Source organism: Nylanderia fulva, unplaced genomic scaffold (assembly GCF_048542155.1).
Source record: "Nylanderia fulva isolate GAGA-0341 unplaced genomic scaffold, ASM4854215v1 Scaffold7, whole genome shotgun sequence".
NCBI classification, from domain to species: Eukaryota; Metazoa; Arthropoda; class Insecta; order Hymenoptera; family Formicidae; genus Nylanderia; species Nylanderia fulva.
Genome location: NW_028190807.1, coordinates 226,998 through 245,040, shown reverse-complemented (window position 1 = coordinate 245,040; position 18,043 = coordinate 226,998). Strand labels below are relative to the sequence as shown.

The following is an 18,043-nucleotide window of genomic DNA, read 5'->3' as shown; positions in this document are numbered from 1 at the left end:
AAAATAGGGAATTTTGTCCAAATAGTCATTTTACGAATAATAATTATATAATTAATTGAAGAAGCACACACACATATGCACATGGGGATAGGAAAAAGCATATGCATTAAAGAGATTTATAATATATAGTATTAATTTTATTGCAATATTATACATATGCACACATACATGCGTATTATACATCGAACGAAAATACGCACATGCCTGCAAACATATATATTGATCTCTTTCGCGACATATATATGCATATACATATTTTTTATATATCTAGATTCCTATACACACACGTATGTGTACGTATATGTATAATGAAGGAACATACGTGCTGCTTTTAATTTTTTGTGAGATACGTATGTGTCAACATTTTGTACAACAGCGTAGTCCATCTACCAATTAAGTATCATCCAAAATCTTCTTTTGTTATGTCCCAAGTAACAAATTGACGTCATAGACGTCATTAAACGCCATTAGACGTCATTAAACGTCATTAATCATCATTAAACGTCATTTTGATGTCTAATGACGTCAGTTTGTTACTTGAGGCAGAATGTGTGCTCGTATATATGTATATTTTTAATTATAGAAAAATAAAGTTTTAGATAAACGTTCGTGTGCGCATGCGCGCGCAAAAAAATAATTTTGAATTTTTTTTATATTACACCACCGCGCAACTTCTCCTAACGCATCCAAAATACCCCCTCTTGGTTTCCGATAAATCTACATATAATAATGCTATATGTATTTGTTTTTCTATAACGCTAATCCTCCCCCTTTTATAGAGAAAAATTAACGAATTAAGGTGCCTTTTCATATGCAGCATGCTGCAGCAGCAAATCAGTCACGTGATCAAAATTTATTAGAGCATATTTCTTTGTTCTCTTATTATTTCGAGATTAAAATTACGATTTTTGCTTTTATATTCTCACAATAATCTATTTTATTCTTAAAATCTATTATTTAACTAATATAAGAATAACAATAATTAGAATCAACTAGTTGCGTGTTCTTTTGCTTTGTTGCCTTTGCTGTTCGTTCAATTGAACTTCACCAATAGCAACAAACTGCTGCGGCAGTACCCTAACAGCAGAAATGTTCGAAAGATATTCAGAGAATATCCATAGAATATTGCAACATTCTATCGATATTCTCTGAATATCTTTCGAACATTTCTGCTGTTAGGGTATGCTGCACATGAAATGATACCCTTACATTGCACGAAAAAAAATATGTATATAATAAATAGACTCACAATCAGTATAATTTAGAGTTTGACATCTCATAGATGATATTTTCTTCTCCTAAATACGTATATTTTATCAGATTCTCCCATTTAAATTTTATTCTTTTTTTTTTTTTTATACGAAACATTCTCTTATTCAAACGTCAAAAATACTCAAGTGACAAAATGACGTCATTTTAACGTTTAATGGCGTCAATTTGCTACTTGGACGCTTTAAATGAAATTAGATAAACTATTCCGCGATGTAAGATACAAATCCGAGTTAATCTCTGATTAAATTTCAGCAAAATTAAAAATTATATGCATGCTGATGTAAAGATTCCCCGGGAACTCTTGTATTTGTATATGTAATTATATATATATATATATATATATACTTGTGTATTTTTAAGCAACCCCTGCTAGACTTAGATCCACTAAATCGCGTCCTTATATATGCTCTCAAATAGCTGACGTCATTAAATGTCAAAGTGACGTCATTCAAAGTGACATATGCTTGCTACCTGGATTGATTTAAGGATGTATAGGAGACAAAAGTAAAATTTCAACAAATTACTATTATTTTCTTCTAAATGGTTTAGTGAATGTTAATGTAATTTTGCAACATTATTCCTTAAAGGTTCCTTAAATTATACATGTAGAAAATTTGAAAAATATAGTACTATTTTTTTATATATTTAACATAATGTAATCAATCATAACGAATTTTCATAAGATTATATGTAAAACTAGCGGAAATTTAAATTGCAATAACTTTTTAGTTAGTGAATTAAATCAAAGTTTTGACAGTAGCTTTATAATTTTAACTCTATATAATTTTTACAAATTTTGTACCATTTTTAGATATCTCCCATACATCCTTAAATGTAAAATATTACAAGGTTCTACCTTTTTTTTGTTTCTTCTGGTAACAATCTTTAAAGCAAACTATATCATCGAAAAGCTCATAGTTTCCTAAAGTTTTCTCGCTCATCCGCTAAATATTTTTTTTTCATTACTCACGATACAATGATTTATTTATTTATTTTTTTAAGAGTAATCTCTCTATACAGTCTCTTGTTAAAACTGTGCCTCGTTTTCTTCACCCTCACACATGGAACATTCATGATTGAGCATATCATAAATGAAAAACGCTGTTGTAATAATAATTGTAATAATAATCTATTTCTCTCTTTCTTCTATCATTTTGCATTATTATTATTATTTAATCATTAATTGCGATAACGACGCCAAGTTGGTGCAAGCAGTAGTGCAACGAAAAAAATCACGCGAGTATATATATGAAATTGGATGTTTGATCTGCGAAATGTACTCGTAAATACACACACACACACATACGTGTGTCTGTATATATAAATATATATATATACACACACACATATATCGCGCGTTCACTCGATTGGATTACATTGGGTAACACATTCTCGTTTCTTTTTTTTCGTCTATTTAATAAATCGGCTATTAAACTGCTGAATGGCACACGTTACCGCATCACATTATTGCAATTTGATGTATCAGCACGACGTATCAGCTGCTGTTACTATTTTGGATGACTTCATTATTATTTTTTGTATTTCTTTTCAATCAAATAAGCTCCATATACATATATATACTATATCTTCAGCCGAAGTTAACAAGTCATAAAGAGAAAGCATTTAATAAAGTATATTATCTTATATACATTGACTGATTGAGAGAATCATGTTTTAAAACATGAATAATCTAGAACGGGAAAAGTGTGCCTTTCCGTTCTCGTCATTCGTTCCTTTCTATTTTTTTCCAAAGTATCGGTAATTCTTCTGCGAACTCAACATACAACAGTTTTCTCTCTCAATTTATATAATAGAGAACCCTGACACGCTTGATCTCGAATAATGTGCAGTCTAAAGCGGTTAATGCAATTAAAAACAATATGAAGTCTGCAGTATGTGTTTTCGACGATAGAGTCAAATAATGCAAATGTAAATGATCTACATTAACGGGACGCCGTGTTGGTTCAATGATCATCCATGTCATGAATACGTTGGCGCTTCGGTTGCGACGGCTGGGACGCCTCCGGCGGCTCCGGACTTTCGACGATTGCCAGCGGGGCCGGGGAACCCGGCGAGCTATCCGACTCGTCGTGGGCACGTTTGCTAACGCTCCCGACGCCAGCATCGGGGCCGATAAAATTTCCACTGTTTCAAAACAGAGAGAATATCAAATAGAGATCTCGTTAACAGGAGCATCGTTGGTTACAGAGATATATAACCAGAGATGTGTATTAATTGTTATTCGATAAATAAATGCATTTGAAATGGAAATACAAAATGTGGCCATTTTACATTTAAATTTTTTTTACATTTTACATTTTTCTACTTTTAAATAATTTTTATTGCCCCATTTTCTATTTCAAATACATTTTTCTTGCGAATATTAATTGGTGTCAAGAATATTGTAATCAAGAAATATAGTTTCAAAACAATTGTTATTGGACATAAAATCAACGACATCTAACAATGTTCATGGTCCGTTTTCTCGCTTCTGACGTCACTATCTAACATGGTGGCAGCAGGATCCAGGGTCCCTTTTCCTTAAAATGGAAATACAAAATGTAAACTATGCCTATTTTATACTTAAAATATTTTTTTTTTCAAAAACTTTTCTATATCTATTTTTAAATGATTCTAATTACCCATTTTCTGTTTCAAATATATTTTTCTTGCAAACTAAATTAATCGAGATATCAATAATATTGCAATCAAAAAATGGCATTTTAAAAGACTAACTGTGAATGTCTGTAAATAATAGATATTATAGACATTTTTTATAATCTCATACATAAATGTTTATGTAATTCAATTTTTGTAAGTTTATATTAAAAAAAATAAGAATTTAAATAATAAGTATAATAATAGTAAGAAATATAAAAGATAAAAAATAAAAATGTTAACAAATATATAATATTGATATTTAAATACATTTTTTTTATTTTAAAAAACCATTTTTAAAAATCTCCATTTTCTATTTTAAATTGAAATTTGAAAAATAAAAATGTTAACAAATATATAATATTGATATTTAAATACATTTTTTTTATTTTAAAAAACCATTTTTAAAAATCTCCATTTTCTATTTTAAATTGAAATTTGACATTTTGCATATTTTCAAGTGGAAAGAGATTGCAACTGTTTTATATTTTCTATTTTAAATTCTATGGGTTTGTGGAATACCTTTTTCTGCACATCTCTGATTACGAATTATAATCTACAAGAAACAAACCTGTAATTATACGTCGTTTGTACAATAACAGGAGCAGGACTATATTGGCCAGCAGGGGATAAAGAATGGTCCTCTACAACGTTTGGTCCAGGCACCAAATATTTTTCTAGAGAAACGAGCGATGATACATTATTATTTTACCAAAAAAAATGACAAAAAAAGAAAGAATCTTACTTAATTAAGGAAAAAACCCCTTACCTTCTCTTCCAGTATCACCAACTCCGTTTGTCACAATCGTTGTTTGCATTAGACGTCCCTTGTGAGTCGACTGAGTCGACGTGTACGGGTGTCCAGGGGAGCCAGGAGCGGATTGACTCGTCGCTAGTTGTCCAGCCGGAGAAGGGACCGAGCTGTCTGGATACGATTCTGGACCCGGAGAAGCCTCTCTGCTGAGGCATTCCGGAGTCATCAAGCCACTGATTCCTACGTGAGACGGTGAAGCTGGTGCACTCCTGCAAACAATATCATGTCAGATGGGGCTCAAAGACTCCTAACTAGTAAACTGATGTCATTTTGACGTGTAATGACGTCAGTCAACGTCAAAATGACATATGTGTTTAATATTTGAGATATATATATATATATTTAAAAAAACATTCACACCCAAGTAGCAAAATGACTTCATTAGACATTAAAATGATCATTTCAACGTTTAATGACATCATTTTGGCGTCTAATGATGTCATTCGATGTCAAAATGGCATATATTTGCTATCTAGGATATATATATATTTTATTATATATATATATATATATATATATATATATATATAAAATATAAACATCTTGATACTCAATTAACAAACTGACGTCATTAGACGTCAAAATGACGTTATCAGACGTCAAAATGTATATGGAAAAAAAATATATGTTTTTTTTAAATTTCTTTAGCATTACCTCGAAGACAATGTCCCGAAAGGGGCACGAAAGCAAGGTACGCCACGCTGTCGCCTCCGTCTGAAGGCCTGATCGATTAGTTTTGCTTCCGACTGAGGATCAATTTTCCAAAAAGATCCTTTTCCTGGCTCTTCCTGGCTCCTGGGAACTTTGATAAAATAACGATTCAGAGACAAGTTGTGTCTGATCGAATTCTGCCAGCCTTTGTCGGCTGTCCTATAATACGGATAGTTCTTGGTGATATAAGAGTAGATGCCGGACAGTGTGAGCTGCTTGTCCAGCGCCGAGGCTATCGCTTGTACAATCAGTTGCGCGTACGAATATGGCGGCTTCGAATCGTCCTTAGGCGGGCTGTAATGAGCGGTTGTGCCGTTCGGGCCTGAATTGTTTCCACCCCGGTAACGCGCTTCGGGTTCCGGGCTAATCTGCCTGCTGGAGGAGGAGCTCTGCCCGCTTTCGTGCCTCTCCAACGCGTTATGTCTATCCAAGGTGGAATTCTGCGGATCATTCACTACCGCAGCAGCGTACGCGGCCACCATATGCAGGTCCGCAGATATGTTTCTCCTACCCTGGCCAGCTCGTGGACTAGCCGGGCAGGAGTTGGCGGCGCTGATGGTTCCCGTCGGCGACGGGAACGGGCTGCTGTATCCTGTATCCGGGATGTTGATCCGCAACGGCGGCAGGGGTGCTCTTTGCTTCGGAGGAGACGGCACGCGGATGTTACCCTGCTCCTGCTCGTCTATGAGCGATTGGAAGATCAGCCTGATCGTTGTACTGGGAAATCTGAATGTACACCTGCAACAAAGAACAAAGGTTAGAGATGATGTTGAAATAAGAGAGTACATTATGTTACTTCGAAAGAAATTCGTCGCCGACGAGAACTATCAGCGCCGCCAACTCCTGCCCGGCGAGTCCACGAGCTGGCCAGGGTAGAAGAAATATATCTGTGAACCTGCATATGGTGGCCGTGTACGCTGCTGCGGTAGTGAACGATCCGCAGAACTCCACCTTGGATAAACATAACGCGTTGGAGAGGCACGAAAGCGGGCAGAGCTCCTCCTCCAGCAGGCAGATTAGCCCGGAACCCGAAGCGCGTTACCAGGGTAGAGCTTTTCATTACACAAATGAGATTATATTTTACAATATATGTGCTTTGAAATTATTTATCAATAATATTCATCAATAATCTTTTTCTTCAAGTTATTAATATATAATCAATTATACTTACATGACTATTGATATTGTAAAAATAACCATTGTATATTACCTTATCTTTCTATCTAATTATCTTTAGTTATGGGTTTTTTTTGTAATTATTTTGTGTAATATTTTTGTCAGTTTTTTAATTATTCTGAGATAATAGTTTCAAGATGTTATATTGTAACAAAAATGTACAATTTATATTCTATGAGGTATTTGAGAAAAAGAGTATCCAAAAAATGTGCAATTATGTATTTCTTACAAAGTTACATTCCAAAATTTACTCCTTAGCGTAAAGTAGCTTTTGAGTGACCAATCAGAAATTTATGTTTTTTTTTGACCTTTCGGAATTGATTTAACTAATCAATTAAAGGCTACTCTAGGGAGTAAATTTTAGAATGCATCCTTTTGCTATAAAAAAGAATATAAAATAATATAATTATATTCTTTAAAAGTATTCCAAAGGAAGAAGAATATCCAAAAAAATGTGTAATTATATTTTCTTACAGGTATTATTTGAAAAAAAGGAGTGATATTCAAATCTTCAATCAAAAAGGAAAATATCCAAAAACAATTGTATTTCTTACAAATATTCGAAGAAGAGAATGTATCCAAAAAATGAACAATTATATTCTTTGCAGCAGAAGAAGAAGAAGAAGAAAAACAAGAACCATCTAAAAGTAATAATGGTGGAAAAATCTAACTTTCAAAAAATGTGCAATTGCATTTCCTCACAGTATATTTGAAAAAAGTGTATGATTTGATTTCTCATATGTATTCAAAAAGCAAAATATCCGATAGCAATTATATTTCTCATAGGTGTTCAAAGAGAAAAAGGTATCTAAAAATTGAAGAATTACATTCCTCGCAGATCCTAAAAAAATAAGTATCTGGAAAAATGTTACAATTACATTCGTCACAAATATATTTGAAGAAGGAGAAACATCTAAAAGCAACAACAGTTGAAAAATCCAACTTTCAAAAAATGTGCAATTGCATTTCCTTATGGTATATTCAAAAAAGCAATGTACGATTAGATTCTTCAAAAAGCAACGTACCCAAAAACAATTATATTCTTCATTTAAAGAAAAGATGTCTAAAAGAATGAATAATTATATTCCTCGCAGATCTAAAAAAAGAAATATCTAGAAAGATATGTATATTTGTCAATATGTGTCGGGGAATTGTGATCAACGCAAGACTGTTCTCCCAGACAACACAGTCTGTAACCAGGAGGTTAGAGAAATATCTGGAAAAATGTTACAATTATACCTTTGTCACAAGTATATTTAAAGAATGAAAAGCATCTAAACGCAACAACGATACAACTATCCAACTTTCAAAAAATGTGCGATCATATTTCTTCATGATATACATGTATTCGAAGAGAAGTGTACTATTAGATTCCTCATGGGTATTCAAAAAGCAAAGTATCCGAAAGCAATTATATTCCTCCCAGGTATTCGAATAAAGAAAGAAAATCCAAAAAGTGAACACATAAATTCCCCGCAGCTCCTAAAAAAAGATGCAATATCCAGAAAAATTATGCAATTAAGCTTGTCAAGGTATCCAGGACCAGAAAATGATGGAAAAATCCACCTTCCAGCCATGAGATAAAAATATTTACACTTCTCGACGAAACGATAACACGGAAAATGTCTGTAAATAAATAAACAAACATTCATATAAACGCGGAACGGCGAACTCACGATTTTGGTAGTTGAAAGGGTGGCGCGCCCTTGCGCTGAAAAACCCCGTCGACGAAGACCCCATTCTTTCCGTTGCACATCATGAAGAAAAACGGGTGGTCGAAGTAGATCTCCAGGTGTCGGCGCGAGATGAAGGACGAGTGGCCCATGTTGACGTCGACCTCACCCTTGCTGCTGTTGCGGCCGATCGTGATGCGCCGCTGCCTAACCATATACTCGAACTCGCGGCCCTCCAGCCGGGCAATCGGCGCGCCCTTCGACTCCGGGTTCCACTGCATCTTCGTCGGGCTGGCCGGCGCCGACTTCAACGCCAGAAGGGCCCAGGCGTCGCTCTCCTGGGTACGGGAGTACGTAGACATAGCACACAGAGAAGATGAGAGCCAAGTGAACTCGCGGTCTGGTGTGGTGCTATTAGGATGGATGGAGAGAGAGAAACAAGGGGGGGGGGGAGAGAGAGAGAGGGAGGGATATAGACAACCGCGCTGCGAGATCGAGAGATAAATCTCGAATGTTATATTAGATAAATAGATGCGCGCAAAAGATGGTGGACAAGGTGTAAGAGGAATATTGACACTCTCTCTCTCCTCAAGATATATATATATATATATATATATATGTATATATATATATATATATGTATATATATATATATATATATATATATATAAGTGGATAAAATGAGAGGGAGGGAGAGAGAGGATGTATATGAGGAGGGGGAGTGAGAAAAAAATTAGAGCGAGAGATAAAGATGAGGCTCCAAAAAGTAGAGAGAGAGAGAGAGAGAGAGATAGAGGGAGAGAGAGAGACGCGAGAATCGAAAAACACGTACGGCGCGAGTAAAAAGTATCTTCACTCGCGCGAAATATGGCCGGCTTATTTCCCGAGAGAACTTCCCCCTCCAACCTTCTTCTCCTCTTCAGCTTCGCGCGCGCACGATATTACGTGACGTTTTCTCTCTCTTTCATATACAAATTTACACTCTCAATTACATATATATATATATATATATATATATGTATGTAACTTTTTACTTGCACATGTAACTTACATATATATGTAACTTTGCATGTATATGTAATTTTACATATATATGTAACTTACATATATATGTAACTTACATATATATGTAACTTTACATATATATACATATATAATCTCTTACGAGTTATAAACCTGGGTGCAGAGTAGGGTAAGATTTATAAGCAGCTTCTATCTCTCTCTATCTCTCTCTCTCTCTCTCTCTCTCTCTTTCTGTCTCTCTCTCTCCTCTGTTTTGGTGCTCCTTCTTTACGAGTCCGCTAACGATCGACGACTGTCAACGACGACGTTGACGGTGACGATGTGGATTGTGGATGATGATGTGACGCGGGAGGAGGAGGAGAAGGGCCCCGACACACGATGACGGGATGATGATATGATATACACATATACGCGCGCAACAAATATTTTCTTTCCTTCTTGTTTACCCACAATCCGAAATGTGGTTGATCGCCACGTGACCCGGCGACCGCAAATTTGGCGGCGATTTTGAATCCCCGGCGGCAAAGAAGTATCGAATTATCTTCTTCTTCCGAAATCGACGAAGATATACATTTGTAAAAATTGACTTTTTCTCTGAATTTTGTAAAAAATAAAATAAGTATATTAAATTATATATGGAGATAATATATAACGTTATTTCTGATCAATCTGTTTTACCGATATCGTTTTAGAATATGTCTAATGATGTTTTAAAACACCGTAAGATGGCGCTGCATGTTCAATAATTTTGCGAAAATTAAAACTGAGTCCACAAAAAAAAACACAAAAATTAAATATTAGTTCTATTATCTAAATATTGTTTCTATGCATACAGTTTTATTTATATTTTTTATATTTACAAATTGAGGAAAAAAAATATATATATTGATATTTCAGAGAAAAAAAGGAGAAATAGAACAATATAATTTATTTTTTTACAAAAGATATATTTGCTGCTCAGTTTTTCATTATTCACCGATTATTTACTTAATAACCTGTTTGTATTTTTCGCGTTTCATTGCGATAAAGAATTGCGATATACATACTCGGTTGTTAGAAAAGAACAGCAACCGAGGCGCCCATTATCGATGGCCAATCAAATTTCGCGTACGAGAAACGTCATCGTGAAGTGTCAAACGTCAGTCGCGTATCTTGCGAACACGTGCACCGTGGTTAAATTCTCCATAAAAGAGAAAAAAAATAACAAAAAATAAAAACACTACTAATATAGGGACAGAATAAAGGAAGTAATAAGAAAAAGAGGAGAGAAAGAAAATATATCGATTTTTTATTCGAATTAATATATCGTCATTACAATTTTCCTTTTATAGCTCATTATATTTTGTATTGTTTTTTGACATAATTAATTTTGATATATATAAGATCACACACACACACAGAGAGAGAGCTATCTGTGCGAGATAAGAAATAAAATAATTCGAGACAGGCGATTATATAAATTTTTTTATTTATTTTTTTCCAGAAAAATCGAGCAAATTTAACGCATTTTACACTACTGTCACTCAAGAATCAATCTACGCATACGATCTCTCGCGATTCGTCTCTCGACCTATCCGAGAATAGGCCGATCTTTTTGCTCCTCTTATACTTGCATACTCAATTTTCATTTATACAAACAATTAATTGAAACAATATACAGCGCGTCGAACAGCTGATCTACGTTTGAAAGTTTATGAAAGTTGTGTGCGTGCATTTTTTAATGTGTGAAGAAAAGCTGGAATTGAAAAGATGAACACAATAAACTGTGAAGTATGTATATATATATATATATATATTTTATTTTTATATCTATAAAATAAATCTCAAATCTTCTCGTTTTAGTGAATTTCACTTTTAAATGTCATGATATAAATAAAAAAATAATGCGTATTTCATGAATAAAATTATAATATATCTGAATATATATATATATGATACTTGAATATGAATGACATATTATATATATATATACTCACATGCATTCAAATAATCTCGAAATTTTACTTAATTGCGGTTATATCTCTTTAACCTTGAAAGGGGGCATCTTTCTTTTTATCTAATAATTATATAATAAATAGCATTATATACGTACGTATTACGATTTAATTTATGAATAATAAAGTATTTGAAATATAATAAATTGAAGAATAAAAATAAATATCGCGGGGTATCTGAAACTTTTTATTAATTAAAATTTATATATATATGTGAACAATATAATTTCTTGTTTCTATATATATAGTGTAATTGCTCATTATCATTACTACAATTTTCAGATAATTAAAACATTTTAAATTATAAGCTATTATATTTAATACATTCCAAACATAGATCGCAATAATCGATCGTATATGATTATCGTTCAGTATATTTATATAATCTTAAACGCATTGCAATGAAGGACACATTTGAGATAATTATACATATATGCATCAAACATGATGGGAATTAATGATCCAACATATTATCACGGAGTAAAAATAAAATATACACTCGAATCATAAACAATTAAGGAATCATAAAATTCATAAATATGCTAATCAAGATCGCTGCTCTTTGCTCATACAAAACTAATTATAATAAAAGTCTTACTTTTTATGTGATAATTATATGTTAATTATATATATATATATTATTATTAATACCAATAATATGTCATTCGTATCTTATTCATTGTTTGCATATGAAATATTATGTTTGTCGAGATAAAAATGCGTGTACAAATTTCGGATTGTGTCGAAAGAATCAGAAGAGACATGAAATATATAAAGCGCAGAAAATGCATTTTAGGCCAAATTCCTTACATATTTCTTTGCTGACTCCGCTTGAAAAGATAGGCGATACGATCTGTCGGCCTATGACAGATTAGATCGGTCGATGACAGAAAAGACATGTTCCTTACTTAATAATGACATAATAATGCCTCTTGTGACGCGACTATAAATATATACGCGCCTAATGGTCCTATTCCGAAAACGCGAGAAGCCGAGTCTATTTTAACGGATTTGGAGCGACTAGGTTCCCCGGAGTAGGGTCCCGTTGACCCTACGGACGCCTAAAACCAGACGTCCTGGACGGACGGCCAGAGAGAGTTCTCGGCTACTCGCGAGTAGCGATCCTCCGAGATCACCTTGATCGCGTCATTCGTCGCGAATTTGCAATTCACAATTCACGACGTCACTCGCTCCTGCCGGGTTGCACTTTAACCTCCCTTTTTCTCTCTCGCGCGCGCGTCCCGGGTCCACGTGGGTCGCCGGATCAACCGCAATGCAAAACGTACGAGCATTGGTAAGTGGCCGATTCCGATCGAAATCAAACGGGTTGCTTGCAATCTCGCCAATATCCCAAAAATGTCTTATACTTTGCTCAATAAGCGTGATTTTTTAAAGATAATATATGTGCTGAAAAGTCGGAGTGATAAATGATGTGTAAAAAAGAGATTTATATATTTCAATTTTTTTTGTGTGTAAATATTTTCTGGCAATTCATGATAATTTGTATTATATAATATATATTCTAAAAAAGGCATTCGTCCAACATCCCTTATCCAAAAACTTTCATCAAAGTGCATAAAAATCTAAATTTTAAAGAAATGTTTGCAAAGTTATAAAAGTTGTAAACAAAATTTTCTACAAATACAAATCTATAAAACTTACATTTATATTAAAACAAAGTTTTATATTTCTAGGTGCTTCCAGTCTTAGCTGCAGTGGGAACAATAGTTGTTATAGGAGTTGCATTTAAAATATACAAATCTTGGAGCGATAAAAGAAAAAAATCTCCAATACTACTGATTGATCCAGTAGTCAAGTATAGTTTACCTTTAATTCAAAAAGACATAATAAGTCATGATACAAGGAAGTTTAGATTCGGCTTACCAACACCGAATCACATTCTGGGTCTACCTATTGGTCAACATGTACATTTAACGGCAAGAATCGGGGAAGAGGTTGTGATACGGTCATACACACCTGTCTCAAGTGATGATGATCATGGCTATGTGGATCTTGTCATCAAGGTAATTAATTAAATTATTAAATTAATTATAATATAAAAAAAAACATGTTTTGAATATATATTTTTCAGGTATACTTCAAGAATGTGCATCCAAAATTCCCAGAGGGAGGAAAATTGTCTCAATATTTGGAAAACATGGAAATAGGAGACACCATTGACTTTAGAGGTCCATCTGGTAGATTGGTTTACAAAGGAAATGGAAAGATCTGTATAAAACTTCTTAGGAAAGAACCACCGGTAGAATATAATGTTAAAAAGGTAAATACATTTTTATACATATATTAAATACGAGTTGTTATATAACTTGGGTTTTATTATTATTTTTAAGAGCAACTAGGTATTTTCTTAAAAGAATATGTATAATAAATCTACATTTCTTTCTCTGTACAGATTGTTATGCTCGCTGGTGGTACAGGCATTACACCAATGTTGCAGTTAATCCGTGCGATAATAAAAGACCCTACAGATGAAACTCAAACTTCCTTACTATTCGCTAATCAGACTGAGAAAGATATCTTGCTACGAGATGAATTACACGATATCGCCAAAAAACATCCGAACAAATTGAAACTTTGGTTCACAGTCGACACAAGTAGTGAGGGATGGCCTTACAGTACAGGATATATCAGTGCTGATATAATAGAAAAACATATGTACCCACCATCATCAGATACCATCGTACTAATGTGTGGTCCACCTCCGATGATCAATTTTGCTTGCACTCCAAATCTCGATAAACTTGGTTATGATTCCAAATTACGATTCGCATATTAATTGATGATTTGTCATGCAGATCATATAGAGTTTGCATCTGGCAAAGATTTGCTTTGCTTTTAGTAATGTTTAGGGGTAAATTTCTGATTAACTAAATGTCATACAGTCTGCTTGGTACATAATACCAATCAAAAACTTATCTGTTAAATTTTCATCCAAACTTATTCATAAAGACAACTCAAACAGTATTGCATAATTCCTTGTATAAGTGTTATAAATTTACAAAATCAACGAAATGTAATTGTGCTATATACAAATTATCTATATAGAGTTAAACGAAAAACACCAAAAAAGTTTTGATTTTTTTTTTCAATTTTAAAGATTGACAAACAAGATTTTAGAGCAAATCATCAAATTTATATGAAATAAACATTTTCCTTATGACTAAAATATATTTTATTCAATTCATTTTTTTGTTCATTAAAAAGTGTACAAAATTAGGTAATTAAAGTATATTGTTCGTGTAGAATATGCATACAAAATATTGTATAAATATTTTTCAAGCATTTATTAATGTTGAATCTATTGTATTGTTATAAAAAGTTCTGAATACAGACGTTCTGCTTATTGTACAATATCTCTCATTTGAGAAATTAGGAAAAATAAAACACAATTCTTGTAGAAATATAACACAATGTTCGAAGCAGTGTAAATGGTATATTCTGCTTACTGTGATAATTAGTACATTAGTATCAAATATATAACATTGTGAACAAGAGAGTGAAATATTGACGCGCAATTAAATAATACTCCAATATCTTGTTAATTAAACATGTTAATTTTAGTTGTTGCATGAGAAAGTAAATGGCAATGATAATAGCCATGTGAAAGTATCGCAAATCGAAACAAAGATAGAAATTTTTTATTTTAACAATGTCCTCTATCTTGAGTACGTTTCCTAGGAGCCGCACGCAAAATGTCATCCACACGTAATATCATTTCCGCTGCTTCAGCTGCGCTTATGAGAACTTGTCGTTTTACCACCCAGGATTCGGTGATTCCTAAACGCTTCATGCAACCAATTTTGCCCAATTCCATATCTGCAAGATAATACGATAAATTTAGTTTAATGTATCCTGTGTAAATCATAAAAGCTGTTCACATACATACACACATATACAATGATGTTATATATATCACAAAAATATCAGATCGAATAGAAATCACCGACTATGTTGGAATTGTAACGTTAACGGCAAGAAAACATATTAAAAATTCTGATGCCATTTCAAAATAAAAAATATTCCGATAAAACCACTTCAGATGGCTTTAGCTCTTAAAATATCTTGAAAGTTATCTTTTTTTCTTTATAATCAATTAATAGCTGTAAAAAAACTATAATATTGGCCTAGTCTGCGTAGTTTGGTATATGCGCAGTTATTCCGCATGACAAAAATCTGATATCATGATCATTTTAAGAATTTTCAGCGTTTCTCACTTCTGACGTCACAATCTAACATAGCCACGGCGAGGATCCAGAAGCCTTAAACATTTACCTAATCCCATGGTGCTGCCACCAGAATTATGCGCAGCTCTCAACTCGCTAATCAACTGCGCAGAGTCATAGCCAGCATTGTCGGCGATGACGGTCGGCAACTGCTGCAAAGCTCGTGCAAATGCTTCCATCGCAACCGCTTCCTTACCCGGTGTGGAAGCAGCCGCTCGCATAACGGCGCAAGCCATAATCATCTCGCTGCACCCACCGCCATAGACTATTTTCGATTCGCGCACTGTGGCGGCCAAGACGCAGAGCGCGTCGTGCAACGACCTCTCAGCTTCGTCGATGATCTGCTGAGTCGCGCCGCGAATAACAACGGTGCATGCTTCACCTAATGGAACTCCGGAAAATCTCAGGAGCGTGTCTTCCCCGATCATGACCTGCGTATCAAACAACATATTAATTATATAATATAAAATTCGTATGTGTGTGTTACTGTAATATGTTACTTATAAGTTATATTTATGTAAATGTATAATATATTAAAAAAATTAAATTTTAACGTTATTTGTAATCGTCGCGTTAATACCGAATGTTGTATTATAGATAACTGAAACATCCAATATTGAATTGCAAGAAAAAGGAAAATTAATTTACCTGCTCGATAAGATCGCATTTTCCGAGCTTGACTAATTCTGGATTATCAAAGGTGCTGACTATTTCGCCACCAGTAACAAGCGCTAATCTCTCGATACCGTCGAAATCTGCATGCTCGATAGCCATGATTCCGGCGTCGGCGAACAATTGTTCTGGATAATTGTAAATCAATTGTCTATTGATGAAAACGTTGCATTCATGCTTCAAGATCTTGTCGACCTTATCCTAAAACGAAATGCAGAAACTTATTGCACATTGATTGGAAGTTTAGAAACATGCATGAAAAAAATTTAATGTAAATATTATACATGTACCTTCATCTTTTCTTTTTCCGCAGTTTCCAATTCTGCGATCTTCGCCATTGAATCCACACGAACTCTGGAACCAAATACCTTCAAACAAAAACGCATGCAACGTTAGAATCATTTAGATGATTAAAAAAAATATTATATGTACATACATATATAATAGAAGTATATACCTTGATTTTGTCCGTGTCCATAGATGTATTAGCGATAAGTATGCGTGCGTCGCTAATTTTTTGTGGTTGATGAACACCAGGCTTCTTATCCAACAGGAATCCCTCATCCAAGAACGAATCAGCGAGCGTTGCGCCGCGTTTCTTTATAACTTGAATAGCAGATAAATTACCAGAACCCTTAAGACGCAACACCGCGTCAACCGCAAGCTTGCTAAAATGTTCCTTGTGTTGCGATAAGATCTTGGAGCTCAGTGTTGTGCGCGCGATATTCAGTAAATCCTCGCGGAACCGTTCGGGATCCGCCGAGTTATTTGCTGATGCATTAAGCAGAGCTTCTGTTGCTACAGTAGTAGCATTTCTCCAACCGCTAATAATAGTCTGTGGATGAATCTTTTGATTCTCAATCAGTTTCTCCGCTTCACGCAAGAGTTCAGCAGCTGCAAGGAATAAAAAAGAGAATTAAGCAATGTTTAAGTGACTCAAGCAATGCTAAATCCAAATAATTAATGTACATACCAAGAACAGTGACTGAAGTAGTGCCATCTCCTACTTCGTCATCTTGGACACGAGACATGTCCACCAAAATTTTGGCAGCAGGATTATCAACACCAACACTCTTAAGAATGGTAGCGCCATCGTTAGTAACTTGCACTTGCCCTGCAGACCTTCCGTGAGATACAAGTATCTTGTCCATGCCCTTAGGACCGAGGGTGGATTTCACTAGATCTCCAATGGCTATAGCTCCAATGAACGAGCTCAACCTAGCAATCTCTGCTTTTTCCTCTCCAGCTTCATGTTTGAAGATCCGTACCGGATTCAAGGAAACCTTGCAACAAATTTGGTAAATAATTTATTTACTTATTCACATAATATAAAATCTGTAATACTTGAACAGAATCGAAATGGAGCAGCATCCGTTTCTTTCAAGTAATAACTACAACATTTATAAATATCATGACTGATGTCGAGATAATTGATTTAAAAACGAAATTCTTGAATATCACATCGTGCAACATTATAAATATAGTTGAAATTATCATGTGCAAGTTGTCTTCTGCTTTTTCGACGAAACACGCCATTTGTCGTTCGCTTGAGACCGGGTTCTTGACAATCTTGACGATCAAGACAATTGCTGACGTTTACTTCAATTTTCAGGTAAAAGAGAAGACGAAACCACGTGCGAAACTTACCATCGTAAATTAATGCGAAGATCACTATTTTTTCACAAGAAAATCACGCAAATGACGGAAAGATGAACAATCGTCGTAATGGCAAATAATCGTGATGTGATTATTCAGACCGCCATGCGTCATGTGACGTCACTCTCGACTTGTTTTCATGGAACGATG

At 34.3% G+C, this 18,043-nt stretch overlaps 3 protein-coding genes across 6 annotated transcripts; 1 reads left to right on the top strand and 2 right to left on the bottom strand.

Annotated features, from left to right (window-relative positions):
* Nucleotides 1–2,238: 2,238 nt before the first annotated feature.
* FoxK (forkhead box K) lies at nt 2,239–9,767 on the bottom strand. Of its 3 annotated transcripts, none has more exons than XM_085488480.1 (6): nt 9,470–9,767; nt 8,308–8,642; nt 5,399–6,193; nt 4,700–4,953; nt 4,502–4,607; nt 2,239–3,417 (listed from the first exon to the last, which is right to left on the bottom strand). In XM_085488480.1, exons 2-6 carry the CDS (start codon nt 8,583–8,585, stop codon nt 3,237–3,239), a joined length of 1,614 nt encoding a protein of 537 aa, XP_085344606.1. In that variant the 5' UTR covers nt 8,586–8,642; nt 9,470–9,767; the 3' UTR covers nt 2,239–3,236. The 3 variants fall into 3 exon arrangements, with proteins under 3 accessions (XP_085344606.1, XP_029173961.2, XP_085344607.1); XM_085488481.1 differs by lacking the exon at nt 9,470–9,767 and adding an exon at nt 3,738–3,812 and having other exon boundaries at nt 3,250–3,417; nt 8,308–8,891; XM_029318128.2 differs by lacking the exon at nt 9,470–9,767 and having other exon boundaries at nt 8,308–8,789.
* A 1,096-nt stretch (nt 9,768–10,863) lies between these two features.
* Nucleotides 10,864–16,130, top strand: LOC114942715 (NADH-cytochrome b5 reductase 3). Of its 2 annotated transcripts, none has more exons than XM_029318134.2 (4): nt 10,864–11,097; nt 13,016–13,345; nt 13,414–13,602; nt 13,735–16,130. In XM_029318134.2, the coding sequence occupies exons 1-4, from the start codon at nt 11,077–11,079 to the stop codon at nt 14,116–14,118; spliced, it is 924 nt and encodes a 307-aa protein (XP_029173967.1). In that variant the 5' UTR covers nt 10,864–11,076; the 3' UTR covers nt 14,119–16,130. The 2 variants fall into 2 exon arrangements, with proteins under 2 accessions (XP_029173967.1, XP_029173968.1); XM_029318135.2 differs by lacking the exon at nt 10,864–11,097 and adding an exon at nt 12,193–12,615.
* CCT2 (chaperonin containing TCP1 subunit 2) lies at nt 14,612–18,030 on the bottom strand. The gene is made up of 7 exons (XM_029318133.2): nt 17,885–18,030; nt 17,211–17,520; nt 16,695–17,131; nt 16,528–16,605; nt 16,214–16,438; nt 15,615–15,996; nt 14,612–15,158 (listed from the first exon to the last, which is right to left on the bottom strand). The coding sequence occupies exons 1-7, from the start codon at nt 17,885–17,887 to the stop codon at nt 14,986–14,988; spliced, it is 1,608 nt and encodes a 535-aa protein (XP_029173966.2). The 5' UTR covers nt 17,888–18,030; the 3' UTR covers nt 14,612–14,985.
* Between the last annotated feature and the right edge of the window lie 13 nt (nt 18,031–18,043).

Coding starts and splice junctions, on each gene's coding strand:
- CCT2 (XM_029318133.2), bottom strand. Junction 17,132..17,210: donor TACTTCAGTCACTGTTCTTG/GTATGTACATTA, acceptor TATTCCTTGCAG/CTGCTGAACTCTTGCGTGAA. Junction 15,159..15,614: donor TGGCAGCACCATGGGATTAG/GTAAATGTTTAA, acceptor ATTATCTTGCAG/ATATGGAATTGGGCAAAATT.
- LOC114942715 (XM_029318134.2), top strand. CDS start 11,077: ATGAACACAATAAACTGTGAA. Junction 11,098..13,015: donor TGAACACAATAAACTGTGAA/GTATGTATATAT, acceptor TTATATTTCTAG/GTGCTTCCAGTCTTAGCTGC. Junction 13,603..13,734: donor TAGAATATAATGTTAAAAAG/GTAAATACATTT, acceptor TTCTCTGTACAG/ATTGTTATGCTCGCTGGTGG.
- FoxK (XM_029318128.2), bottom strand. CDS start 8,666: ATGTCTACGTACTCCCGTACCCAGGAGAGCGACGCCTGGGCCCTTCTG. Junction 6,194..8,307: donor CCCTTTCAACTACCAAAATC/GTGAGTTCGCCG, acceptor TCTTTGTTGCAG/GTGTACATTCAGATTTCCCA. Junction 3,418..4,501: donor CAAACGACGTATAATTACAG/GTTTGTTTCTTG, acceptor GTTTTGAAACAG/TGGAAATTTTATCGGCCCCG.